At 38.6% G+C, this 26,819-nt stretch overlaps 3 protein-coding genes across 4 annotated transcripts in view; 2 read left to right on the top strand and 1 right to left on the bottom strand.

Moving 5' to 3' along the window:
* LOC103372496 (NACHT, LRR and PYD domains-containing protein 3-like) overlaps nucleotides 1–3,027 on the top strand; it is a 7,019-nt gene extending 3,992 nt beyond the window's left edge. The window contains exons 5-9 of the mRNA XM_008302153.1: nucleotides 3–528; nucleotides 619–792; nucleotides 1,910–2,083; nucleotides 2,326–2,372; nucleotides 2,502–3,027. Coding sequence (XP_008300375.1) covers nucleotides 3–528; nucleotides 619–792; nucleotides 1,910–2,083; nucleotides 2,326–2,372; nucleotides 2,502–3,022 — 1,442 coding nt within the window. The 3' untranslated portion in view covers nucleotides 3,023–3,027. The remainder of the gene's footprint in view (nucleotides 1–2; nucleotides 529–618; nucleotides 793–1,909; nucleotides 2,084–2,325; nucleotides 2,373–2,501) is intronic.
* A 2,016-nt stretch (nucleotides 3,028–5,043) lies between these two features.
* LOC103372493 (dynein light chain Tctex-type 3-like) lies at nucleotides 5,044–8,761 on the top strand. Its single transcript, XM_008302148.1, has 5 exons — nucleotides 5,044–5,223; nucleotides 5,930–5,971; nucleotides 7,022–7,145; nucleotides 7,332–7,409; nucleotides 8,307–8,761. Exons 1-5 carry the CDS (start codon nucleotides 5,188–5,190, stop codon nucleotides 8,378–8,380), a joined length of 354 nt encoding a protein of 117 aa, XP_008300370.1. The 5' UTR covers nucleotides 5,044–5,187; the 3' UTR covers nucleotides 8,381–8,761.
* Nucleotides 8,762–10,935: 2,174 nt separating this feature from the next.
* On the bottom strand, nucleotides 10,936–26,402 carry cybb (cytochrome b-245, beta polypeptide (chronic granulomatous disease)). Of its 2 annotated transcripts, XM_008302150.1 has the most exons (14): nucleotides 26,274–26,402; nucleotides 25,459–25,537; nucleotides 24,476–24,568; nucleotides 22,229–22,339; nucleotides 21,859–21,943; nucleotides 20,635–20,783; nucleotides 19,482–19,663; nucleotides 17,825–17,957; nucleotides 17,648–17,740; nucleotides 16,862–17,115; nucleotides 15,321–15,483; nucleotides 14,469–14,615; nucleotides 13,295–13,419; nucleotides 10,936–12,021 (listed from the first exon to the last, which is right to left on the bottom strand). In XM_008302150.1, the coding sequence occupies exons 2-14, from the start codon at nucleotides 25,501–25,503 to the stop codon at nucleotides 11,904–11,906; spliced, it is 1,698 nt and encodes a 565-aa protein (XP_008300372.1). In that variant the 5' UTR covers nucleotides 25,504–25,537; nucleotides 26,274–26,402; the 3' UTR covers nucleotides 10,936–11,903. The 2 variants fall into 2 exon arrangements, with proteins under 2 accessions (XP_008300372.1, XP_008300371.1); XM_008302149.1 differs by lacking the exon at nucleotides 26,274–26,402 and having other exon boundaries at nucleotides 25,459–25,575.
* Nucleotides 26,403–26,819: the final 417 nt, after the last annotated feature.

Here is a 26,819-nt window from a genome sequence, read left to right as displayed (position 1 = left end):
GACCTTCATCAACTCTGGAATCAACCTGCTGGAAGAACAACAACAAACAACCTCCAAGAAACCTGATCCAACACGTTTCTACCAAAGAGCTGTGGATGAGGCCTTACAGAGTCCAAACGGACACCTGGACTTGTTCCTGCGCTTCCTCCTGGGTCTGTCACTGCCGACCAATCAGAATCTCCTACGAGGCCTGCTGACACAGACACAAAGCAGCTCACAGACCAATCAGGAAACAGTCAAGTACATCAAGAAGAAGCTCAGTGAGAATGTGTCTGCAGAGAGAAGCATCAATCTGTTCCACTGTCTGAATGAACTGAAGGATGGTTCTCTAGTGGAGGAGGTCCAACAGTCCCTGAGATCAGGACGTCTGTCCACAGAAAAACTGTCTCCTGCTCAGTGGTCAGCTCTGGTCTTCATCTTACTGTCATCAGGAGAAGATCTGGATGTGTTTGATCTGAAGAAATACTCTGATTCAGAGGAGGCTCTTGTGAGGCTGCTGCCAGTGGTCAAAGCTTCTAAGAAAGCTCTGTAAGTACAGAGAAACAGTCATTGAACATCTTTCCAAATAGAATAAACTCTCAAAAAATATTTTCTTTTTGTTTATTTGTGTCTCTTCAGATTGAGCAGCTGTAACCTCTCAGATAGAAGTTGTGAAGTTCTGTCCTCAGTTCTCAGCTCTGAGTCCTCCAGTCTGACAGAACTGGACCTGAGCAACAACAACCTGCAGGATTCAGGAGTGAAGCTGCTTTCTGTCGGACTGAAGAGTCCTCACTGTAAACTGGAGAGTCTCAGGTTAGGATTTGTCAAACTGTTTAAATGTCTTTTTCACTGATGACCAACAGCTCACCTGAGACTGAAGGTTTTTTGTCTGCCAGGAAGAAGTTTGTATTGCTCCTTCTGAATCAGAGGTTGAACAATCAAGCAGAGCCTTCTTGCTACACTCTCAAAGAAACTTGTACAACATGTTTGACCTTTATGGTGCCCCGACAACTGGAGCACACCCTCAGTCCACCAGAGTCTGCCACTCCACAGGCACTGTCCCAAAAATCCATGTGACACTCAAGGAACATGTCAACCAGGAACTTTATGACTACTTCAGTGACCTCTGCCAAGAATATCGATGAGGGTTTAGAGCTTCTGAATCATTCAATATTTTCCGAGAACTTCCCTTAAGCCAAAGAAAGTCTGTCTCAATTGCCTCCCCAAATTCCTCCTATATGACACTTTTAAATTCTATGACTGCCTCAGCTACAGCCACTGTGACCGTCATGTACCTGTCTGTTGCTTCAGGGGACCAAGTCTGAAAGGCCTGCTTTCCAGCTTGTCGGCCTCCATCACAGTCTGTGTCAGCCAGTGCATTGTTAGGTTGCATCAGGTCAGCACATATGACCATCTGACAGCCAGTAACATCCACTCCCACATCGGTGGCTTTGAACATGGTCCTCTTGGATTCCTTGACTCCAACATCCCCCGACACTGCATCCTCTCTCCGGAGTTTTTCCATAAGCTTTGTTGTGCATATCCCCTCCAGAGATGTCTCGAGAACCCTTCTAATTTACCAGGGACGAGAAGGTCTTGGTGCCCGCCCTTGTCTGCTGCCTGGCTTCAGTGCACCTGACTCAATAGTCTATCCCTGCAGGTGGTCAGCATGTTTGAATTGCTCTGAGTCTGGTCCCCTCCACGTGGGAGGCTCTATTTGAAGCTGTTGCCTCGGATCACAGTGCCACAAAAAACACTAAAACATTCTAAGGTGGTGATACTTTGGGGAGACAAACTGACTAATTACCTCAGAATCCACAGAGCCAATAGTCTGAGACGTTTTCTCTTGACAATGAAGTTCATTCAACTGTAATGTCAGAGCAGTTGTCTCACAGTTTCTGCCATGTGTGTTTGTTTTGTGTGTCTGCAGGCTGTCAGGTTGTCTGGTCACAGAGGAAGGCTGTGCTTCTCTGACCTCAGCTCTGACCTCCAGATCCTCCACTCTGAGAGAGCTGGACCTGAGCTACAACCATCCAGGAGAGGCAGGAGAGAAGATGCTGTCTGCTGCTCTGGAGGATCCACACTGCAGACTGGACACTCTCAGGTATGGACAGATGGACACTCTCAGGTATGGACAGATGGACACTTTCAGGTGTGGACAGATGGACACTCTCAGGTATGGACAGATGGACACTCTCAGGTATGGACAGATGTCTAAAATCAGAGAAGGAGTTGTAATCTTTTTCTCTCAAAGACTGGAAGCATGGGGACCTGCTTCACCGTTTTATCAAAGATCAAAGATGCATAAAGTTGAATAATCAGTCCAAACTGTGTCTCCTCCTTCAGGGTGGAGTCTGCAGGAGTCCAGTGGTTGACGCCAGGTCTGAGGAAGTGTAAGTGTGTTTTTATTGTTGTTCATGAAAACAAAGCAGCACGTTCAACTATTTTCTCATCAGTGTATCAATAATGATCAGATGATGGATCAATAACTGCAGCGGTGTTGTGTTTGTTCTCTCCATCAGATTCCTGTGAACTGACAGTCGACACAAACACAATAAACACAAACCTCCAACTGTCTGACAACAACCGGACTGTGACATATGTGGAAGAGGTTCAGTCGTATCCTGATCATCCAGACAGGTTTCATGACTGGCCTGAGCTTCTGTGTACAACTGGTCTGACTGGTCGCTGTTACTGGGAGGTTGAGTGGAGAGGAAAGGTTGATGTAGCAGTGAGCTACAGAGGAATCAGAAGGAGAGGATACAGAGAATGTGTGTTTGGATTTAATGATCAGTCCTGGAGTCTGGAGTGTTATAATGGTGGTTACTGTGTCAGGCACAATAACATTGGAGCCGCCATCTCCTCCTCAGCCTCAGTCTCTCACAGAGTAGGTGTATATGTGGACTGTCCTGCTGGAACTCTGTCCTTCTACAGAGTCTCCTCTGGCTCTCTGATCCACCTCCACACCTTCAACACCACATTCACTGAACCTCTGTATCCTGGGTTCTGGTTCAAGTCTGGTTCCTCAGTGTCTCTGTGTTGAGTTGAGTGCAAAGATCCAGCTTCTCTTCAGTTATAGATGTTGGGTAGTCACCAGGAGGCTGTAAACAAATGAACACAAAGCCTTTGCACTGCTATGAAAGACCCCAAAAAAATCACCTCCAAGTATCTCAGGAGGTTGGAGAGATAATCACAAGCATCTGGATGAGGAGGAGTTTCAGTGGTCAGCTGCAGTGGGAGGATGCAGCAATAATCCTGCTATTGTCTGCTCCTGCCAGCCAACTGTCTCCTCTACTTAATGTATCTGTGCATTGCCGTTTTCAAAATCTACCCCTCTACAGGAAACGACAACAACTTCAGACCAGCAAAAAACACAAAGAAAAGAACGTTGCAATAGAGGTTTGCCAATGTTGGGAAAACCACCAACAAGCCAAAACAAAGGATCCATAAGCACAAAACACAATTCACCTCAATGATCGGGAGTATGTCACTACTGTGCATTTCAAGGATGCTCACCATGACATGTCATCAATGCGTTTCTGTGGGATGGAAAATGTCCCCTTACCGTGACCACAACAAAATACTCAACCAGCATCGTCTATCGTCTAAATCTATAGTCTTCTAACATTTCCATATGTGTATTTTATAGAATTTCTTCATTGTGATTACAGGTTTATTTACATATGCAGCCTGAAAGCAGGTTGTTTTGAGAGTGCAGTTTTGGCCCTGGGGTGTTCTGGCCATTCATATGAAGGATTTGCTGATTGATTGTGGAGCTGCCCTCCCAGTTTAAGACGACTTCTGTGTGTGCCAAACTATTTGCCTGCTCAAAGTCTCGCGATGAATATGAATGCATTTTTGCATTTTTGAGAGCATACAAGAGTCTGTTCCAAACTGCATCTCAGCCTGTTTTACCTCCAATCGCTTAGCGATTTTTCTCTTCTAATGAAAAACAGGTTTTTATTTTATTTATTTTTTTTTTTTACATTATCAATGTTACAAAATTGTGTTTTCCATTTAATTTTCATCATCAAAGTGAAAGTTTGTATTGTTTCTGTTTTACAGATTTTCATATGATAGGTTACAAACTAATGTACAAAATAAATAATAATTACCTACTTGTCGAGTAATCAAAAGGAATAATCTGTTGCAAGCTGTTCCAAATGATGTTAATATAATTTACACACCCACATTTGCTCATCTAGACTACATTATTATTCGTGATGAAAGTAAAAGACGCTGTTAGACCTGTAACATTAAAAAAACTGTACAAATAATGAAAATAAAAGCAAATGTCTGTAAAAATATTTATATTTCTTTTGCTGATTTGAACAGTAAAACTGTGTAATTTTGTGGCCTCACATTGTTGAATAACGTATTGCTATTTACAAAAAAAATACAGATTTTTAAAAAGTGGGGATCATGTACCATTTGTGTTTTTTTACAGTCAGCATGTAAATGGATGCTTTTTTTTTTTTTTTTTTACAAGATTTTACCAGATATACTTTACAAAACAAGGATTTTTTTTTTTTTTTTTTTACATAGCCATTTCTGATCTTTAATATACACAAGCTTTATTTCAAATAGTGGCGAAGACACATTCACAGACTGTTTAACCAACGGAGGGACTTCCAGCACCAACTGGCTGCAGCTGTGCTAAATGAGGTGATTAACTTTAAAAGGAGTGAAGACTTATTAATATTTAGTTAATTAATTTTACCTTGTAGAAAGCTGTTTTCACCTTAACATGAAACGCACTTGTTTTTTTTGTTTTTTTTTTGTCCTAAAAAAGCCAAATTAATTTGAGCAAGATTTAAAAGACAGGAAGGACCTGAGCAGGACAAGATGGCCGCCGAGTGGCGCCACCGCTAACTGCAGACACTTGTATTTAAAGACACTTTTTACCTCCAGTTCAGACGAGAACAGGTTCACCAGCAGCAACTAGAAACGCCTCTTTAAGACTGATAAACAGGTAAGTTCTCCTCTCGGTTCTGTGTCGTCTTTTACACCCCACACCAGCAGGGGTCGCTTACCTCGCTCCGCCTCCGGGTTAGCGTCGCTCCCTCCGGGCCGTCGTTGACTGTGTTGACAGCTCGCAGGAACTCCCGACCCGCTCCCGTTTTTTTTCCCTGCGAGAAAATTGTCTTTTTTCCCCTAATTTTTCCCACATTGTAAACGAGGACAGTGAGCCGCTTGAAGCTTCGACACATGACCGGCATGGAGGAGTTTCACAACGGCAGCGAGGTTTGTTGCTGAATTCGCTTCTAGTTTGGTTTGTATCGGTAGATGTTAGCTAGCTAAAAAGCTAACAGCTAGCTAACTGAACTAGCCGCTCCCATCATTAGCGGTGATTTGTAATGCTAGCTGTTATTTTCGGTTTAAAATCACTACATAATGTATTTTCTTATGTTCAGAGTTATCTCATTGTTCCTGGCTCGGACTAAAAGTGACATTTTAGCTCTCCTTATTAGCCATATCTTTAATATTGTACGGTTCTTGTATTATTCCTATAGGGACCATTGACTGCTGTGCTTAATTTGCATGTTTATTGTGTTTTTTTGAAAGATTTCTTTACTTAATGTTTTGTATAATGTCCAGAACGATCTAATGTTTTATTTATTTGCCATTTAACAGTGTACAATAGTGTCCACATCTCAACATATTGTTATTTCTGTATTAATCCTATTGGAACTGTTCATGCTGTGCTTAATAATCAGGAGAACTTGATTGTTTTGCATGTTTATTGTATTCTTATAATATTTTCAGCTGTATTTTTTGATGTGAAATACTACATAATGTTTTTAATTATAACCAGAATTGTGTCATGTTGACTTTTGGCACTTAACACCATGCTGAAAGTGGCTACAGAATATTTGTGTTTCATGGAAATGTGTTTTTATTCAGCAGTGTCCAGTGTCGTGACTGTAATCTGAATTTACTCACTTCTTAGGGCGCATTCAACTCAGAAGAAGCTGATAACATTGTCAAAGAGGTAATATTAATGCTTTCATATAAGTTTTCCTTGTATTTCACCCTTTTTATTAAGTCACTTTAAGGTTTTTATTATGGCTGGGTAATATAGCTTAAAAAATATAATGATCAAAATGTTGATTTCAGTCAACATAGGTAGTCTTTGATCATTTTTTTACTAACATTTTCAGTTTACACTAATTTCGTGACTGTTCACACCTGAAATAGAATCCAAATTTATATTTTCGTAAAGTTTTGGACTCATCAAATTAAGACTGTGACTTGTTTTTCTGGCTCAGCACATTTATAACCCAGTAGAGCTGCAGCGTTTAGTCGATTAATCGTTTAGTTATTGACAGTAAACTGATTTTTTTGGGGTTGTAGACAAAAGGAGATGTTTGAGGACGGCATCCCGGGCTTTTGGAAACACTGATTAACATTTTACACCATTTTCTGGCATTTTGTAGACCATATGACAAATTGGTTACAGATTAATCAACTAAAAATGGCTTAATTTGTTGGCTTAAAAGTTTAATAACTGAATTAAAACAAAGAAAACTAACAAAAGTGACAATGCTGTTTTGCTGCAGCAGCATCAGGGCTTCAGAAGAAGGTAAAACTTGGGATGTTTTGTGCATAATCAGGTGTTTTTCTTGCTTTTAAATCAATGGGTGACTGCAGTTTTTCTGTGCAGACATCTTTCTTTAAAAGATTAAATTTAATGTTAGTTTTTCTAGCTTAAAATAATAATAAAAAAAAAACATTAAAATATCAGACAGAAACAAGAACAGATTATGTTTTTGATAACTTTTGAAAAAATGATGTGCTCTTGTGCTGAATAGTGGATAGGCTTATTTTTTTAATTTATTAATAACAATCTGTAAAACATTTAAAATCATAGAAAAACTATCTTCCAAACGCTCTGCTGTGTCTGCAGTTCTCAGGTTTTATCAGGGATATAAAGTGAAGTGCAGGACAGTGTTTGTTCTTTATTTGGTCCCCTCTGGTGAAACAGCACCCAGTGACTTCCACATGACTCAACACTGATGTTGTCTTTGTGTGTTTGTCTCAGTGTATTGAGAGCGTCGTGGGCGGTGATGACTACAGTCAGAGTCAGGTGAACAAATGGACGGCCAGCATCGTGGAGCGCTGCCTCACGCAGCTCGTCAAAAGCTGGAAACCTTATAAGTACATCGGTACGTCCCTGTCGCTGGTTTTCTTTCTGGCAAAAGTGGCCACAGATTCTACTTAAACAAGAATCACATTTTCAAACCATAGATGCCGCTGTGTGCATCAGGCTTTGTGCAGAAGCATTGCTCAGGACAAGTGAATGAAAAGAAACGTATAAAGACGATAAACTGATGGAGTTTCTGTCTGCGCAGTGACGTGTGCTGTGATGCAGAAAACAGGAGCCGGCCTCCACACAGCCAACTCCTGCTACTGGGACACTGCCATGGACGGTAAGGATGCACATGTAAACACTTCCCTTCACCTGTAGTCAGCCACGTTAACAATCAGTAATCATTTAATCGCTGAACTAAAGGGAATACAGTTGATGTTTTTCTATATGCGGGTAGAATTGTTTTATGCCTCCGACACTTGATGCGTGCTGCAAACTCTGCTCGGTAACATTAGGAATTTAAAATGAACGCTCTGACCTCCAGCAATTTCTGCATGACTTTTGCTCCTGTCACATTTGTCCTCACTGTGGGCTCATTTTTCACTGAGTTAAAGTCCTGCACCTCTATGGAAACAGCACAACCATGACAGGAAGGAAAGAACTCAGAAATGTGTTTGGTGCAGTTAAAATCAAGTGTAGTAATAATAATAAATAAACTGTCTTTCTTGAATTTCAAAAATAATTAAAATCACCAAATTTAGAAATGATTTGATCTACTTGTCTGATATTACAGATTCTGAATCAATGACATGATGAGAAATAACAGTGAAAATCTCATGTTTGTGTCTTTAATAGATATTTCAGTGCATGAAAAAATCTGCTGGGTTGATGGACAATTTTAAAAAGTCTATATGTTTGAAAGTATTTGGCACATCAGTGTTAAATTTCACCAATAACTTTATCCATATTTTATGCCATCAAAGTGTCGGGTAAATTGGAGAAATATGTATGAAAATTGTATATTTTAAAAAGGAATGAACCTGAAAAGTTTAAACATGACACAAGTTCTTCCTCTTTAATGTCTTAAGGTAACATCCGATAAAACTTCTTTATCCCTCAGCAGCCAGAGACACCTGAGATATAAAAGAAACCAGACAAATGTCAAAGCACAATGAGGCGGCACATAAAGACTTTGTCCACCTTTCTCAGCTAACGTATGCTTGTTTGGTGTCTGCAGGAAGCTGCACCGTGAGATGGGAAAACCGCACCATGAACTGTGTGGTCAGTGTGTTTGCCGTGGCCATCGCATAAACCCGTAAATGGAAGACCACGCGAGGAAAGCGGTTCGCTCCGGTGGTCAGCAGGGGGCGGCCAAGGGCCACACAGTCCTCATCCATACAGCTGTGTTCACCTCGCAGCTCCACAAACAGCTGCACAGGCTCCAGCAGCTGCATCGTTTCCAGCCTTCAGACGCATGTAACAGCCTCATGTGCATGTATTTATCTTGTTGTGCCACTGCAGTGCTTTAAAAACCTCACATTTACGCCTGACAGCATGCCGGCAGCTGTAAACAACACATTATTCAGCTTCTTTAGCGTTTCATCTGTTTGTTACTTCAATCATGTCTGTGAGAAGAGACTTTTGTACCCGGAGCTGCAGGATAATAAACATGAAGAGATTTATGAACAAACTGATGTTATTTATGTTTGTTTATTTATGTTAATCCCTTAATTTCTGCACTATTAGTTACTTTCTACAACACTTGACATTCTTAGCCGAGTTGTTTTCAGATGTGGAGTTTGTCATTTTTAAATTAACTCAGAAATCCTGCTAATTTTTCACCAGATGAAGCTGCTTGCTTTCGGGGGGGCTCAGGTGGAATACCATAAAATCATAAACCTTCGTGCCACGACGACTTGTGTTGTGCAAGTTCGCGTAAATCTGTGAGCGGTCTGAGACATCCTGGGATTCCTGCGTCGCATTTAGAAAGGACGACCTTGAAGTTAAAGAGGTATTCTCTGCTCAGCTGTTCTGGAAACCTGGAAGGAAAAAAAACAATCACTGAACGCATTTGCAACGTCCTTCAACGTGATGATGGAGCTGGATGAAGCTGCTTTGGTCCACAGAAGAACGTTTTGTTGTTGAAGTCTGCTGAGAGCTGCTGCTACAGATAAAATGAAGTTCTGTACTGTGGGGAGAATCTAAACTGGATCACAAGGAGTTTAAACACAGATGAGCTGTTATTTTAGCCTTTTTTTAAAAATTTTATTACACCTCAGTAGTTACAACACGTGTGAAGATTCAAGTTTGTTATTCAAAATTAGGAAACACACTTAGTCATGAGTGCAAAAAATTCCCACAGGCAGCACAAAATAATGATGAAAAATGAAGGACATTGTTTTTAAACAGCAACAAACGACATATTTCTTCCCAGTACGTTGATGTTTCTATGATTTTTTTTTTTTTTAACCATTTAAGTCCTGCATAACAAAAACACAAAGAACTATTTTCCTGCCTTCTCGGAGGGTTTTTTGACCCTTGCTGCTAAATTTAGCTTAATTTTCTTTATTTTAATCAACACGTGAGGATGGTAATAGCTGTTTTGTTTCATGTGTTTCGACACTTTGAGGTTTAAGGTTCATTGTTTGAGCCACATGTCAAAGGCTGTCATCCATAGATGGAGTTTCCATGACAACGGAGCAAGCTATCTGCATATGAAGGCCTTGAAAAATGGCCAAAGCTCTATAAGTATTGCAATAAGTTGACCTTGGACCAATTACTGAAGATTACTCTTATAATGACAAATCTGTTTCATGCTCTTCTGACCTAGAAAACAGTCCAAAGTATAAATATATTTAATTTGCACTCATAGAAAACTGAAAATCTTCACATTTTAGAAACTGCATCCTGACATATTTCTGGCTCAATAAATGAGTCATTTGTTCTGAACTGTTGGTGATTAATTGTTCCATTTATCAACTCATCAGTGCAGTGCAAGTTAGACATTCTGGTGCCATTTGGAGACAGTTTCTGACTTCTACGCTTCGTCTCGTAAAGAACAATATTCACTGAGTGCTTTAAAGTACAGGCTTCATACCATCATGTCACGCTTTAACGTTATGATCATGAACGAGCACATTCCTCAGCCTGTGTGCACGCTTTCTTCGCATATATGCTTGAACTTGTTTGCAAATTTTACAAAATAATCCACTTTTACACACACCTCTGGAAGTGATCGGCCAGTTTAACCAGAAGGGTTGCTCATTTTTCCATCGAAGCAAGCTAAAAAACAACAACATAAACCCTTTAAACCCTCATCCAAGAACCATTTAGACAGTAAAGACGTACTGCACTGTAAAAACCAAGCCTCCTGAAACATGGAATACTGTAATGGCTAAAGCTGTAAAAACGGAAAATAACGACACGTCTGTAAAATTATACAGTGTGAAGTGCTATAAAACACTATAAAATTACTATGTGTATGTTTATGGTCAAACATTGTAAAAATAATGAATCACTATTTGCAAAAACACAGATTTTTGATGTGAATATTAACAATTTTGGTACGTTTTTGGGGGTTTAACATCTAATTCCATATGTTTTTTCTTAAATTTTACTAATCTGCAATTTAACAAATCAGTGAAATCTGTAAAAAAAAAAAACAAACAAAAAAAAACAACAGTAAATAATCCAATTACTCTAGTTTAAAACTGTTGATAACAAACAAAACAAAAAAAAGGTTAATTTTTTATAAATACAGAAAACCACTGTAGCAGAGAAGCAGAAAGCATCGAGGAGCTTGTTTAGATTTTTATCTTTTTGGAAAGATTCTTGCCATTTTTTTCATTTTGTTTTGTTATTTTTACACATAACAGCTCCACTGTAGCAGCCAAAGCTTTTTTGTTCGAGGCTGATTCGTTGATTTTCCTCTTTCACTTTGGGGAATTTGTACCAACACATACCAGGCTTGATTTTTTTTCAATAACTGCGTCCACGTCTGGCACACGCCCAACGGCAACACAACGGGATGGAACAAATAAAAAAGGAAGAAATGTTTTGAAACAAGCAGTTTCTCTTATTGTCGTAATGCAAAAAGGAGAAGAAGGGAATGTGGAAAACACCACATCGCTTTTTGAGCAAGAGCATTTGCAAAACGTCTGTGGTGAGAAGAGGAGAAGCCGACTGTAACAGATGAATACAGTGAACAGTAAAACCCTTCACAGCCATAGCATTTAGTGGCTTTTTATTTGACTGATAGGTTTGGTGTGGCTGCAAATGACATAAACAATTGATAAAGGAGGGTAAGAGTTTGTGTTAGAAATGTTCAATTTGAACTATTTCTATTTTTACTAAAAATGCCATTCGTCTGATTGTTCCTACGCTGAAAAAAAGGGAGTTGTTGGGCCAACTTTAATTTAATTCCTCTCAAATGAGCATTGCTGCAGCTTCATTTTAAGGAAAATCAAAGTATTTGCTTTATGTGAAGCAATGTCATACGTTTGAGACATTTATGAGGGATATGAATCATTTTCGTTTAAAAAGTTAAAAATAAAAACACTTCAAATTTACCATCACCATCTCCAACACAACCTTTCACCATCTTCTGTCATTTGTTTATATCTTTTCCTGCCAGAAGAAACCCATTGGTCACATAACAGCTCACTACTTGCCATTTCCTGTGATTCATTTCAGGCCTTCACTGTAAAATCTTGTACAGTCTTTTTTTTTTGTTGGTGTAAAACGTGGACGATGTTTGGTGTAGAGTCCAAGCAGAACGTCACTGCTGCTATAAAGTTTCCTTTGTCGTCGCCGTCCAACCTTTGCGGATGCTATTCTAGAAGTTTTCCTTGTTGAAGATGAACTTGACGTCGTCCTCTGAGTGCGACAGACACTGTTTCTCCAGAGATTTGCCCAGCTGAGGCGGGCCGCACAGGAAGACGCCAACTTTGGTTCTGCACATGCAAATAAAAGAAGCATCTTTGTTAATCGTAGTGAGACTTATTACGAGCAGCAGTGGTTGTAACGCTGCCAACTCTGCTCAGCAAACATTTAAAACTCTGAGTGAAGTCACTTATTAGTCTTCATCAAACACTAAATGTAGAATTTTATTTTGTTTTACAACTTATCTCAGTCCCACGTTTACATTTTATTTTACAGATTTACATCCTGCATTAGAAATACATAAAAAAGTAAAAGTAATAAATGCAGAAGATCATTATCACTCAAGCATCAGTGTGAAAGTTTACAAATGACTGCAGCTGTGATTTTCATTATTGGTTCGTTTGCTGATTAATTATTTGTGAAAATTCAGATAATAGTAAGACGCAGTTACCCAACGTGACACCTTCACAGTGGCTCTGAATTATTATTAACTAAATATTTAATTAAGATAAAATACAAGATTTTAAAAGATGACAGTGAGACACGTGGATTTTTTTAATTTAATTTTTAATTTTTATTTTTTAACGTTGACTTATCAGTTAATAAGTTAATTTAATTCAGACTTTCTTGGCATCTTTAATTTCCGAAATTTTTTTTTGGCCAAAAACCTACAAATTTTTAAATGTTTTTTTTTTTTAACCAGTAATTTTACATATGTTTTTTTTCATTATTTTCTTTAACGAATGCACTGTTTTATGGTTATTCAGGGACATGTTTTTTAATGATGCTCTACATTAGACGCTGTTCTTTTTTTTTCCAGTTCTATGTATTTCAAAATTACTGAAAAAAACTTTACACAAAGAGGAAAAATTCTGTAAAATGTACAAATTTAAACCTGCACACTTAAAGTAACATAAACAAGTACATTCTTTATATATATAATATTTCCCACAGTTGTAAAATTTGTACTTATGCACAACACTTCAGAAATCTTCTCAGTTTAAACTCCAGAACTATTTAGATGTTTCTAAATAGTCTGTTAAATGTTTTCCTCCTTTTACTGTTTAATTACAGAAAAATGCTTCTGTTTACAGGAACATTTGTAAATTACAGCTTAAATTCTCAGTTTATTTCTGAGAAAAACAATAAACGCCTGTTGCAGCAGTAGCATCAGCTGTAGTAGTTGTCATAGCAACAGCAATAAAACAGCTGTGATGTAAATAAACAGCGACCAGGACAATCAAACTTTTTCGCTGATAGAATTTGCCCATATTAATTAGCTTCACTCTCACATTCCCGGCTCGTTGTTTAAATGAGATGGTGAGTTGTGTTTGTGAGCCTCACCCCGGGTGCTTGGATGCAATGTTGGTGAATTCGTTGTCCCAGTTCGGTTTCCCGTAAAGAGTCTTCTGTTTGAGCCCGGTGATTGGATCGTTCTCTGCCTCGTGGTGAACTCGGAAATGAGCCGCCTGATGAGGGGAAAAAGGGCAGAATGTCGCTTTAGAGGAGGTTTTAATGGAGACATCACAGTGACACTGTAAAAATGTCTTTAACACAAGTTTTCTCGTGTAGTTTCTGTGGCTTCAAAAGGTGAAGAAAAATGTGAAAAGTTTGTTGTTGTGAGAAGATGTTTTTGACAAGAAAGTTCAAAAAATCGAATAAAAAATGGAAGCATGGAACGTGGTATGATAGGGCGTTGATGCCAACAGCAGGCTGTGTGAAAGGTAATAGGATTTTTAGTTTGTTTGTTTTCAGTCTGTCAGGTGCAAAGGTGTTCAGTGAAGAGCTGCTCTTTAGTCTTTTCTTTAAGACGAAGAGGGAGTCGGCAGATTGAACAGAGTTTGGTAACTCGCTCCACCACCGGGGAACCACAGAGGAGTCTAGCTATCGACCTCAGGCCCTGCTGTGGCGGTTGTATCAGGAGGTTTTTGTTGGTCGAGCGTAGTGAGCAGGAGGGAGTGTAGATCTGAATGAGAGAGTTCAGGTAGGAGGGAGCTGTTCTCGTTGTGCTTTTATAAGCAAGTGTCAGGGTTTTGAATTTGATGCGGGCAGCAGCTGGAAGCCAGTGAAGCAATCTGAACAGCGGGGTGACGCTTTAAAACGTTTAAAACAAGATAAAGATCACATTGTGATAACAGGAAAGGTTTCTTGTTATAGGGTGATAAATATTTATGTAGTAATAACTGAACAACAGTGATAAAAATCTGGTTTAAATGAAAAACATCTCATTATAACAGTATGTTTGTGATGCTCGTCCGTTTATCTTTTTCTAGTGTTGCAGTAAAAATGCTTTTTTTTAACCAGATAATGACCGAGTTTGCTGAATATTTACAGCCAGGCAGGATAACAGTAGAAAAGATGTTTTATAAGCTTGGTTTGAGAAGACACGGACACGAAACAAAGTGACCACAAACAGACGGAGAGTTTCCACCGACAGATAGTAGCAGCAGCAGGTCCACGTCGCAGCCTTTCACAGCTGCTATATGTGATCAGCTCATAGGGTTTTATCTCCCCTCACCTCGGTGTCCTTCCAGCGGGTCAGATAGATGTTGTAACTCAGGAAGTCGGTCACTTCCCTCTCGGCCATCTGACCCTCCAGAGACTGCAGCAGGTCTGCAAACCACTCGAAGGCCTGCGTCTCCGGACACAGCCAGTAGAAGTAGATCTGGGGTAAAAACAAAGATCATTTACATTTATATTTATGATAAAGAACCAAGGCCACTAAAACATCGAAGGATGCATCGATGGATTGTAAACATTCATTCAGATGCAGTGACGTCTGATGAACTAGTCTATTGGAAACCAACCAAAATATAATTAGCCGCCTGCTGTGATTCTTGTTTTTGACTCCAGAAATGCATCAGATTGACTGTTTTTTAAACTGCACTTTGAAAAAAAGAATTACTGTTCTGAATGTGGCTGCATTTTAACAGGAATTTATTACAGCATGCAGCGATTAGACGGCAACAAGAAGCAGCAGTTTTGTGCAAAAAGACCTAAAACTTTAAAAAGACTTGATTCGACAAACATCTAACTGAAGCCTCATGTGAGCTTTAGATCCACTTTGAACCACATTTCGCTGTAAATCTGGTCCTCATTCGCTACTCTGAGGTTAATTTGTGCAAACGCTTTGTGTTCATGTGGATGGTTTTAATATAAACCGGGAGCTTTTCCTTTCATTTACACTTTCAGACTCCATCTGCTGCTGGGACACAGTTGAAAACTAGAGTGAATATAAGTAAGATCTTCAGTTAAAAAATGATTTTAGTGTGTGCTAGAAACTTTCAGATTTCAGCTGCATCTCACAGTGAAGGCCCTGAAGTGCTTGTACCTGAGCCTTGGCTGCTGTTTATGTTCGCTTCCCTCTCACCTTCTTGGTGAACACCTCCTGGTTGTTCTGGATGCGTTTGTACCACACAGACTTGAGGATAGAGGCGAAGGGAGTCACTCCGATTCCTGCCCCCACCAGCATCACCACCTCGTAGCGAAACACGTCCTCGCTGGCGGTACCAAACGGGCCGTCGATGGCCATCCTGAGAACAGAACCGAACAGCAAACACCCAAGATGAGAGATATGTTGTACACCGGAACAAAGCTGAGCATTTTCTTTCACAGCTTTTACTGTGATATTTTTGGGGGGATACTTTTCTGATATTTTGCAGATTTTCCCTGTTAATTAAATTATAAGTAATAAGTGTTAAAATCACATTTAAAAATCTGTGTTTTTAGTTTAAATGGTTACAAGTTCTTGTAGTGTTATAGACTGTAAAATTACACATTTTTAACTATATTTAAATCAGGTAAAATGTCATTATTTTATAGACATTTACCGTTATTTAAAAGAGAAATCATGTATTTTACTAAATTAAAAATGTTTTTAAAAGTTACTATGTTACTTTAAAGGATTTCCCTGTTTTGTTAAATTATAGATCATATGCAGAAAAATCCGAGAAAAAAAAATAAAATAATGATGACCATTAAAAAAAACACACAACCAAACAAACAAAAAACAGGCCAAAACTGTAAATAATATCCACATGTAAAATCTAAATTTTTTCTAAATAGTAATTAATTATTTTACCACATTTGATAGTAAAATTCCTCTATTTTTTTTTAAAAACAGTATTTAACCCAACACACATATCACCATTTGACAGATAATTACTACTATTTGAAAGAGAAATTATGTATACTAAGTACTGAGAAATAGTAAATCATTTTTAAAACTGTTAGCGATGGATTTCTAGGTCTCCCTTGTAAAAGAGATTTCAAATCTCAATGGGACCTCCTGGTACCTGATCTGTTGTAAACAATGCCCACATACAAAATCTGTGTTTTTTTACAAATAGTAATTAATTTAAATATCAAGATTTTACAGATATTTGAACGAAAAAAATATTCATTTATGTGAAAGATTGAAACATTTTGCCTTTTGAACGAATTAATGCATTTTCTACTAGAACACTTGCTGGTTTCCTTTATGTGCTCGTTTTGCTTTTACGCAACTCAAAGCTAAGATTGTTGGAGCATTTCTGAATCTTAATCACTGTTTGGATTTTTGTACGAGTACATCCAGGCAAACAGCAGCAATCTGCCCTGAAGGCAGCAGCTCTGAATGAAAGCCTCATTCAGTCATTGTTTGGTCAAAAGAGAACAGAAAAATGCTCCAACTGGCACAGCAGGGCCACCGAAGGACACTTATTTGTTGTTTTGTATGATTTCTACGGTTTCTCCACTCTCTCCTGAGACGAGGGAAAAGTGACAAACTCTTACAATGAACCACTCGGGGCTTTAAATGTGACCTGTCCTGCCGGCTTTTCAAAGGTTCAGGAAGGCTCCAATCAAATGCAATCACCAGCAATTTCAGACACAGTATTCCTCTTTTGTCAACCCATTTTCCCATCGTCATACTTGGGCAGCTTCCAGGCTTCCTGGGGTTCGTTTCTATCTCCTCCACAGGCCTCGTACAGCGCCTGAGTCCAGTCCCCGACGATGCGGATGTGGGCGCTGAAGTAGTCTTCCTCCGGGGCCGAGGTCAGGGTGAAGGGATGCCACTCCAGCCTGGAGACAGACGGACACTGGATGAAGACGTACTGACCAACCTCCATGTGGAAGCCTTTCCTCTTCATCTGCAGCTCCAGAGTCTTGGACGGATGCATCACCACCTGTGGACAACACACACAGGTACTTAATTGTTAAATATCAAGTATTAAAACTAAGTGGTGACTGTTTTTATAATCCAAGTCTAAAGAGACGTCTATGAATTTGCTCGTTTTCTCCTTAAAATAATCAAAAACCTCAGAAATAGTAAGTGTGCCATCAACAGAGAAGAACAGCAGCTCTCATTAAAAATACTGGAGGATTAGCATTTTTATTTGGTGGCCCAATGATTTATACATCAATCTAAACTGAGAGGAATGCTCTATAAAAAAAAAAATGTTTCTGTTATTTACACAGCACACATTATTTACAGTCTTGGCCTGTTTTTGTTTTAAATTTATTTTGTTTCAGTCAACATGTAAATGAATACTTTTATCTGTGATTTCTTAAAATAACAGTAAAATGTTAAAACAATTACAGTTAGAGCCGTTGAAAGACTAAAAGACTTTCCTCTTTTTGTAGTTTATGACAAACTTGCTGCAGTTTCTCTCCAGGCCACATTGCTGTTCAAATCCCTTTAACAAGGTGCATACAAACCTTGGTGATGACCACCTTCTGATGGGATCGATAGAAGCGAACGAGTCTCTCACACAGGTAGAGGAACATGGGGGCAACCACATACTTCCACGTCTGAAAGCAGAACACAAAATATAAAGCAACAGAATTCCCCACTGTCTGTATTTATAAGGACGCTGTGTTAAAACTGAAGTTTACCATCGGTGGGTTTCCAGCAAACACCGGTACGCTGCAGTTGGACCCTGCTTTTCCCCAATCTTCAAAGTTGTCGGCGCATAAGTCCGGTTTGTTTGTTTTCAGGCTGTCGTTCGTCTGTCCTCGCACAATACGCCTTTACACACATGTAAACAATGATCAGGTATTACTGTAAGTAATGCGTAACCTCCAGCAATCTCAAAGAACTGTCTCATTAATATCAAATGCAAAAATCATTACATGAGTGCAAGAAAATCAAAAGTAGAGTTGTTAGAATCTTCAAACTCATCATATCCTAATGATGATTGTTTCATAGATTTGCATCCTCATGCTTGGTCAGACAATGATAAATGCTCAGATTTATTTTTATGCCAATGACTTTCAGCTTTACACATCTGTAAAACAGGAACCACCAGCAAAGTTCTGTGTCAGTGACATTGAATGCTGGGCGTCTTATAACTTCTTCTAGACCAGGGGTGTCCAATCCTGGTCCTCGAGGGCCACAGTCCTGCATGTTTTAGATGTTTCTGTCTTCCAACACACCTGATTCAAATGATCAGGATTGTTATCAGGCTTCTGTAGAGCTTGATGATGAGCTGATCATTTGAATCAGGTGTGTTGGAAGAGGGAAACATCTAAAATATGCAGGATTGTGGCCCTCGTGGACCAGGATTGGACACCCCTGTTCTAGATCAACTGAACTGAAGTCAATGAGAAGATGTATATCGGTTATTCCATCTAAGATCGTCAGGGGCCTCCTGCACAACCATCCCTGATTTGCTCAGAATGTTTTTTCCCATCATAAATTTTGGATATTTGAAATAGTATCTGTAAAATCTTGCATCATTTCCCAAAGAAATTACACCGAACTACATGACAGGTGTCTTCTAACCCCAGGTTTCTGCTTACAAAGTGGGAAAATAAAAATAAAAATATGCCCATATTGAAAACATATGTTTGTAGTTTTATTCGAAGAAGCATTCTAAAACTCTAGACTAATTACCAATACTTTAGTTTTTGTGGTGAAGCTTGTCACACCTACCGAAACAGCTATGGAAGACTTTAAAAAGCAAGTATTTCATATTCTAAAGTATTTTATGTGCTTTGTTTTATATTATTGTGACATGCAACTACATATGGTTCAGAAAATTTCATTAACTGACTTTTGCATTAACAATTTTTTGTTAACATGAGTTTAAAAAAACGGGACTTTTCATGAATTTCTTTCATATTTTAACTCACCCATATTTAGAGATTATTTGATTTACTTGTCCAATATTGCAGATTCTATATAAATGACATGAAAATTTCAGGTTTTAATCTCAAATAGTTCCTGTCTTAAATTTGAATGTGCCAAAAAAATGTATTGATTGTAGGTCAACGATCAGCTTCTATCTAAAATTTCAGAAGCATCCTGAAGGATGGGTATATTTTATGCTATATACATTTCAGGCAAATCAGAAATGGTCGAGCAGAAAAAACTTGATGATTTGCGATGAAAGGACCCTCATGAAACCAAGAATAAATGTCCAGAAGGTCCTGATCCAATGTCAGCTCCATCATGTTGCTTAGCAACTAATGTAGAAATTAAAGCGCTGGTAGTTGCTGTGTAAAACGAGATGAACTGTGCTTTAGCGCCTGAACTTCGGTGTCACCTCACCCGAAGCCGTGGAACACCAGGCCGATGAAGAAGATGACGAAGAGGTGATGCGTGTACCAGAACACCTCGAAGTACGACCTGCGGATGACCTCCATGGATGAGGTGATGATGAGGATGAGGGCGAGCGTGATGGCGACGCCCGTCAGCCCGGCGATGGTGGTGAACATGACAATGGTAGGGTTCTGCACCAGAACACACTTTACTGTTAGACATCCTTTCTCACATTTTCCCCTTAAACAGCCGCAAACCTGAAGGATTGCAGCAGCTCAAGGTCATCTCAGTTGTTTCCTTTTTAATCACACTGCCCTGCTGCTCATGTTTATTGGCTAACTTCCCTCATGTACAAATGCCTGTTTGGTCATACTTCCTCTCATTGCTGAGGCCAACTGTACTCATGTACTCCCTGCTGGTTGTACGATTTTTTAAAAAAAAGGTCAATACATTAAAACAGAAGCCAGTTTGGATGATAGAAAACAAACTTCTTACACATGTGAAACACAGAAGAGCTGAATTTATTAAAGGAAGTCAGTTCAGTTCAATTAAAGCTCTTAAGGGAGATGAAATAGTTTAAGTGCAGGCAGCAAATAAGCTTAAGTGTTGGTTGAAGTGTGTAACCTGAAAGGAGATGTTAGAAGCCTCAAAAGTTGGTGAAATGTCGGTCAAAGACTTTTTGATAAAAACGTGGGTTAAAATCTAAGATTATAGCAAGAATTTTAGCACATTTAAGACTCATATTGACAACATCTCAGTGTTTGGGTTCAATGCAGCGGCACCATATCGGTGTTAAAGGTGTTGCACACTGAGTTGTAGTTTAAAATACAAGGAGAATCTGTCATTTTTCTCTCTGTTCTGCATGTTACAGCTTTTGAATAAACGCATTTGGAAGCCACATTCTGTATCTGCAATGAGGAAGTTTCTCTTCTTCTAAGGACGAATATTTCAAAAGGAGAAGTTTGTGACATGAAGTAATGCTGTTTTTTCTCACCAACACTATATTTAGCAATGAGGCAGAAGGGATTTCACAAATTTTTGCAACACAAGAAGCTTCCAACTGCACTCAACCTCAAAGCCAACAAGCTTGTCTGCTTTTATTTTCTACAACTCTGAAAATGATATGATTACCAGTTTGTGCTCTCTGTTGACCACAACTCACCGTCTCGTTGCTTCTGATGGGGTTGAGGAAGGAGGCGTTGTCTCCGTTGCCGATTTCAGACAGAACGAAGGTCAGAAGGCTGCCGTTGCGATTCAGCTGCGCGTCCATGAAATACTCAAAGTTGAACAAGTGTGCAACAATGTGCACGGCTACAAGAAACAAGAAGTGAATTACGGCAAAATATCCTTCATCTGCAATGAAATTTTACAAAATGAAATTATGGAGTACCCCAAGGTTCTATCATTGATCCCCATATATTTAGCACTGAAAATATTGACTAATTTTAGATACTATATGTTGCAGATATGCATTATGAAATTACAGCTATCAGAGTTTTCAGGCTTCTTTTTTTAGGTGGGTTTAACATTCTTCACTAAATTCCTAATTCAAAAACGATCAATTAGTAAATTCCATACTTTATTTTAGCACAATATTAACCCTTATCTAAAGAAACGCATTCAGTAAAATTGCAGAATGCTGCAAACTGTGGAGTACCCCATATATTTCCTTCCTCCACAGTTTCCACTTTTACATCCATACATGTAGCTTCAAAGGCTTGAAAATAATTATATAGGATGAGTAGTTCTTTGAATTTTCTTTGTTGTGCTGACTGTGTAAATATCAACCTTGAAAGGTAAAAACTGCAATAATGATAAATTGCATTTGTATAACATTTTTGAAAACAACATGCTTGAAAAGGGCTCCTCGTAATTGTGGAGTACCTCAAGGCTTCCTCCTAGGTCTTCTTGTTGTTTATGTAATTTTATATTTGAGAGGGTAAAATAATGATGTTGGCTGAATAGCACTTTTATGAACAAAGTAAAAGCACTTAATAATTGCACCCCAAGGCCCTCTCCTTGGTCCTCTTGTGTTTTATACAATATAAAAATGTAAAACCAGGGTCCATCAGCTATCTCAAAGAGCTGTCTGACTGGCATCAAATGCTGAACGTCTTGCAACATTAATTACATCCGTGCAGAGAAATCTAAAATAGACTTGCTTGGGTCTTTAAACTAGTCATATCTGAATGATAATTTTTTATTTTTTTAATCACATGTCATATTAATCTTAATGCTAGAATTGTAAATATATATATATATATCTCTTTTGATTCCTACATAATTTTATTCAAATGGTAATATCAATCTCAACTTGTGTTAAAAACAAAAGATATTGTTTTCTTGGAGAGATCATCATAAGCCCCACTTTCACCAAAGACCGTACCTGTATGGAAGGCGATCATGTAAGCCACCAGTTTGTGAAAAGTGATGTTTCGATCTAGTTGGCGAGCTGCTGTGCGGCTGCAGCACTGAACACAAACAAGAAAAACAGGAATCACAATGTTAACAGTCTGAACTTGAAGCAAACTTGAAATAACTTTTAATCAAGATGTTCAACATTTTTCCAAGCGTCCACAGGTATTAGCAACACTGGAAACATGGTGGCTCTACATACTGTAGGTATTTTAACAATTATATTTGTTATCATGCTTGTCTCCTCTGTGTTAGTTAAAGAACACTTCTAGAAGCTGGATCCCCTTTTTGCTTGAGATAAGTACATGTTGTTTAGATTAAACTTCAGCTTTTATCGATACCTGGATGGAGCCTCGGAGGAAGGAGAGGAGGTTTCGGCAGACCGGCAGCAGAATGAGCAAACAGTTGAAGTTGAGGCAGGCAGCAGGAGCTCTGGCCCAGGGCAGGGCATGCTGGGGGATTACAGAGAGGAGTGGGTTACTTTAACCTGTAGTCTGATGAATTGTTAGTAAATTTCATCACGAAATCATCTGAGTGGCTAGAGTTCAAATTCATACACGCTGTTTTATATAGATCTGAAAGCTGACAGCGAAGAGAAAAGAAAAACGCAGTCAAAAATATGAATTAATACTACAGGGAGCTATAGGTGGTAATTATATCTAATAATCATTTTTAAAACAAGTTTTATTCTGGCTTGAGGGTTTTGGAGGTCTTCGCCTGCGAATTCTGAAATTATATCCTAAAGTTTTATGTTGTTTTCAAAAAAAGAAAAAGGAAAAAAAAATGTTCTCTCTGACGTGTAATTATCAATGAACTAATAGAAATCAAATCACAGTAATGAGATATGAACAGTATCTTTTGTTTGCTGATGATCCACGACCTAATTTGGATACTGTCACTGCAAACCAGGCTTTTGAACAACTTTTTAACGGCCATATTTGTAATCATTGTGAAAAACTTAAACCAGGACATAAATCAATTTGTTTGCACAAAAGTCCAGTTTGTCATTTGAGAGACATAGATTTACATTTTAACATCATTATGGCGCAAAAATATTACAGTTAATTTGCAATTTTAATTTGGCAACATGAAAACATGAACGCATGTGCTTGTGACTGGACAAGTTAAACTTTAAGTTTATTAAATTATCTCATTTTAATATTTGCAATTCCAGACTTCCACTTTCATTTACATCATATAGTATAATTGGTCAAATAATCCGTCCAGACATTATCTACATCTAACTCTCACCCAGAGTCTCGCCACTATATCTTACCTCAACGTAAATCATTTATTTTCTTAGTTTTCTTGGTTCTGTGAGAAATAAAAGCAGCAGCTCTGAGTGTTGTTCCTCATCTCTCTATATTTAATACCGTTAAATTCAGAGAAGCAGAAAGTGAGCGCCTCGGTGTTTCACTTCTTCTGGCCTGCAGCCAGCTGTCGGTGTGTCATGAAGCCAGCTGTGACCGCAGAGCAATCGCTCAATACGTCAAAGTTTCCTTGTAAAAATGAAGGCTGGTGTAGATAAGGAGTGGTTGGTGTGTCATGGGCTGTAATTTACTGTTAAGAGTTTGGGTTTATAGTTTTATGCTGTTGTTCAGGGAAGTCGAGACATTTTTATTTAGTCAGCCCAATATCCCTAAGAACAGATCTGCAGATAGCCGTCTTTTATTCTTAGAATCTCTCTTTGTCTGGTATCCAACATAAACCGACTTCAGTCCTGCTTGATACAAATGCCTTCATCGGCATTGCACAAGTATAATTAATTGGAATTTATATGCTTTTACAGTGCAAAAGAGCATATCTAAAATACTCAAATATTAAGTATGTGAATAGTGCAAACAATGCATTTATGGAGAATAAAACAAGAATCAAATAGGATATCAGAAAACACCATCACAAAGGAGATAGAAGGAAGTATTCAGGTGCTGAGTGCTGCTCTTACAAGGTCTGTATGATAGGATTGTGTTACGATGGCAGAACACTGCACATAGAGTTATGCAGAGGTAAGTGCTACGACAGCTTTGGGATGAAACAGTTTTCTAGATTTCGTGGCTTCTTCAAACAAAACATTGAAGATATCTAACATGTCAGGTCCATGAATAAAAAAGTTGTATGTCTTCATCGTTGGAGTTTATTTTGTAAATGAACTCGTGCATCCTGAGGAACCAGAAAACTTTTTTTTTGCCCCAAAATTTCTTGTAATTGACTCCTAATTGCTCAACTTATTGTTGCGAGTGTAGAAACCACTTCTGTATTCTGCCGCAGACGTCCAGTTTAATAAAGCGGGCCGGGTGGGTGAGTGGGCTGCTTTAGAGGCTGCAGAATGTCAGGACCTCTGACAGCTGCTGCATTTTAAGGAAATGAAACAGTCTGGGTCCTGTTTTTGGCTCGTTTCATATTTACCTACAACTTTCAACATAAGTCATCTCCAAGCACTTGATGTAATGAGATCACAATAACATAATGTATAGAAAAAAAACAAACAATGATTCCGTCTCAGTTGAGTTTTCTAAAAACCAATAAATAAAACTGCGACTCTTTATATTTTCATGGCTCAGTTGAAGTGAGAAGAAGGTCGGACTCACCCCGAGCAGGACTCTGGTGTAAAACCACCTCTCGACCAGGAACCTCATGTAGAACTCAACAAACAGGTAAGCGTTGATCCCCAGCCACACCAGCTGTAAAATCCACCCAAACACATGCAGCATTAAATCAAAAGGTCAGAGCAGCAGAAAGATAACTTCAGTCCTAATGTGATCCTCTCCAGATCGACAGCATGAGCACCGCAATGGCTCCAGAAGCCTTTTAAATGTTTGTAATTTAAAAACCTTACATGTATTTCTTAAGCTACAGTCACACATATGGAGGTTTTAAATAGTTATCAGTGTTTTTTTATGACAAATTAGACAAAAGTGAAGCACAATGTTGGGTTTTTGCTGAGATCTAATTCACCAATCATATCCCACTTATTTTTGGACAATTGCTCATAAAGTCACATGTTTTTTTTTTTGTTTTTGTTTTGTTTTTTCTGTCACGGTTGCTGCAAGATTTTCATCTGTCCTTTTTTTTTTTTTTTACCATGAACCACTTGTGGCTGCTTCAACCAGAAATTTATTGTGAAAAGGCCTAAAATTATTTAGAAGAACGAGAACATATTTAGGAAGAGACCTAAAAAAACAGCATAGATTTGTGAAGCAGAAGCCTTTTTTTTATTTTTAGTTGGCTGATTCTACTAAGGTTAGGGTTACATGATAGTGGGAGTTAAACCTCCAGTAAAATCATTAGAAAACACTGACATGGTTTAACATTTTGTGATCCCTCACATTAAGCTTTTGTGGAGGAGTTGACCCCACAATGGAAACCAATGAGGGGAACATTTGGATTTTATTTCACTGAAGAGAACAATTGTCTTGTTTCATAAAACAACAACTTCTAAAAGCGTCGCTCTGGATCAGAAACTACTTGAACAGCAGATGGAATTCTGAAAACATTTTGTACATTGTTAACAGAAAGCCAAAGAAAGGCTGAAACCTCCAGCTGAAGCGATGAAATGATTAAATATACTCACAATAACAAAGATGGAGAGTCCCTCGTTGGCGATGAAGTTCCCCATGATGATGAGTAGTGTTTCTGAAAGCAGAGCGTTACTGTGGAAGGAAGCAGCAATCAGTGGAGAAGGAGGACTGATTACTCAGTTTATAACCTTTGATAGATGCAAATAAGGAAGTAATAGTTTTTCTGGGGAACGCGGCTTGTTTCCTCCTCCGCGATTCCTTTAGTCTTAAAAAGACTCTGATGGCTTCTTATCGAATGTGGGTCGATGATCTCACTCCTGCTGCTAATCTTTGAAACCTTTGTGCAAACAAGAGTTGCACAAAGCTGATAAGAAAGATTGCTTCTTTTTATTTTTCTGGCTGCTTGTTTTTAAATGTGTTGTTTGTTTAAAAAAAAAAAGATTTTTACTATGAAATGCTATTTTTTTAAAAACTGAGAAAAGCAGCAAATCCACACGATGGGAAAGCTGGAGGCCAATAATCACTTGTTACCACAACTTAAAGTCTTTTTTTAGGGTAGTTTAGTTGGACCAAAGTCTTCTTTAAGCAACATTAAAGCTGCAGTAAGTGATTTTTTTGACCACATGGGAGCAGCAGAATCACTCAGCTACAACAATAACGCTGCATGGAAAATAATACTTTGCTAAAGTTATCTAAGTATTATCAGCAAAATGTGCCAAATGCTTAAAAATACTGCTTTCACATCAGCATCAGTAATAATCTACTGAGCCGAACAGCCATTTCCCGATAATAAAGCCACACACAGGACTTTTACTTGTAGTATGAATCCTTTTACAGAAGTGAAAGGTGACTGAAAACAGCAACATACCATCAATATATGTTGTGAAATCCTCAAAACTCTCTTAGCTGTTCCAGTCCTGCAGGGCCTTCAGATGGCAAATTGTACAGAAAAGCATCATTTCTAGCAAAAAGCAGCAAAAGTGGAGTTCATGTTGTCGTCTACCTGCTTGTAAGTTTTTAGGTCGTGTGGGAGGGAAAACACAAATACCACAAGGCGCTCGATACGGCAGCAGCTGAGTGGTGGATGAGTGAACGCTGAGGTCCAGGTGACCGTCGAGGAGGAACTCGATAGCTGATGGGGACACTCTGAGTTTTTTCTGCAGAGGAAGTGGCTGATTTGTAAACGCGAAGTAAAACTGAAAATTATTAATTGCCACACGCTTCCTCTTTCGAGCCGGCCTGCAGAAAGGGAAACACCTGAGCTACAATTTTAATGCACGTTCACATTAGAACAGTACAGCAGAAAAGAAAAGAGCCTCTGTAGTAACACTTCTGTTTTATTGCTTTTATTTGAAAATTGGTGAACCGTGAAGAAATGAGCTTTCAGCAGAGTTGCGTGTCATTTCCTCATTGT

The sequence above is a fragment of the Stegastes partitus genome, unplaced genomic scaffold (assembly GCF_000690725.1).
Source record: "Stegastes partitus isolate 25-593 unplaced genomic scaffold, Stegastes_partitus-1.0.2 Scaffold1766, whole genome shotgun sequence".
NCBI lineage: Eukaryota > Metazoa > Chordata > Actinopteri > Pomacentridae > Stegastes > Stegastes partitus.
The sequence above is the reverse complement of the archived record's forward strand: the minus strand, read 5'-3'. Positions and strand labels throughout refer to the sequence as shown.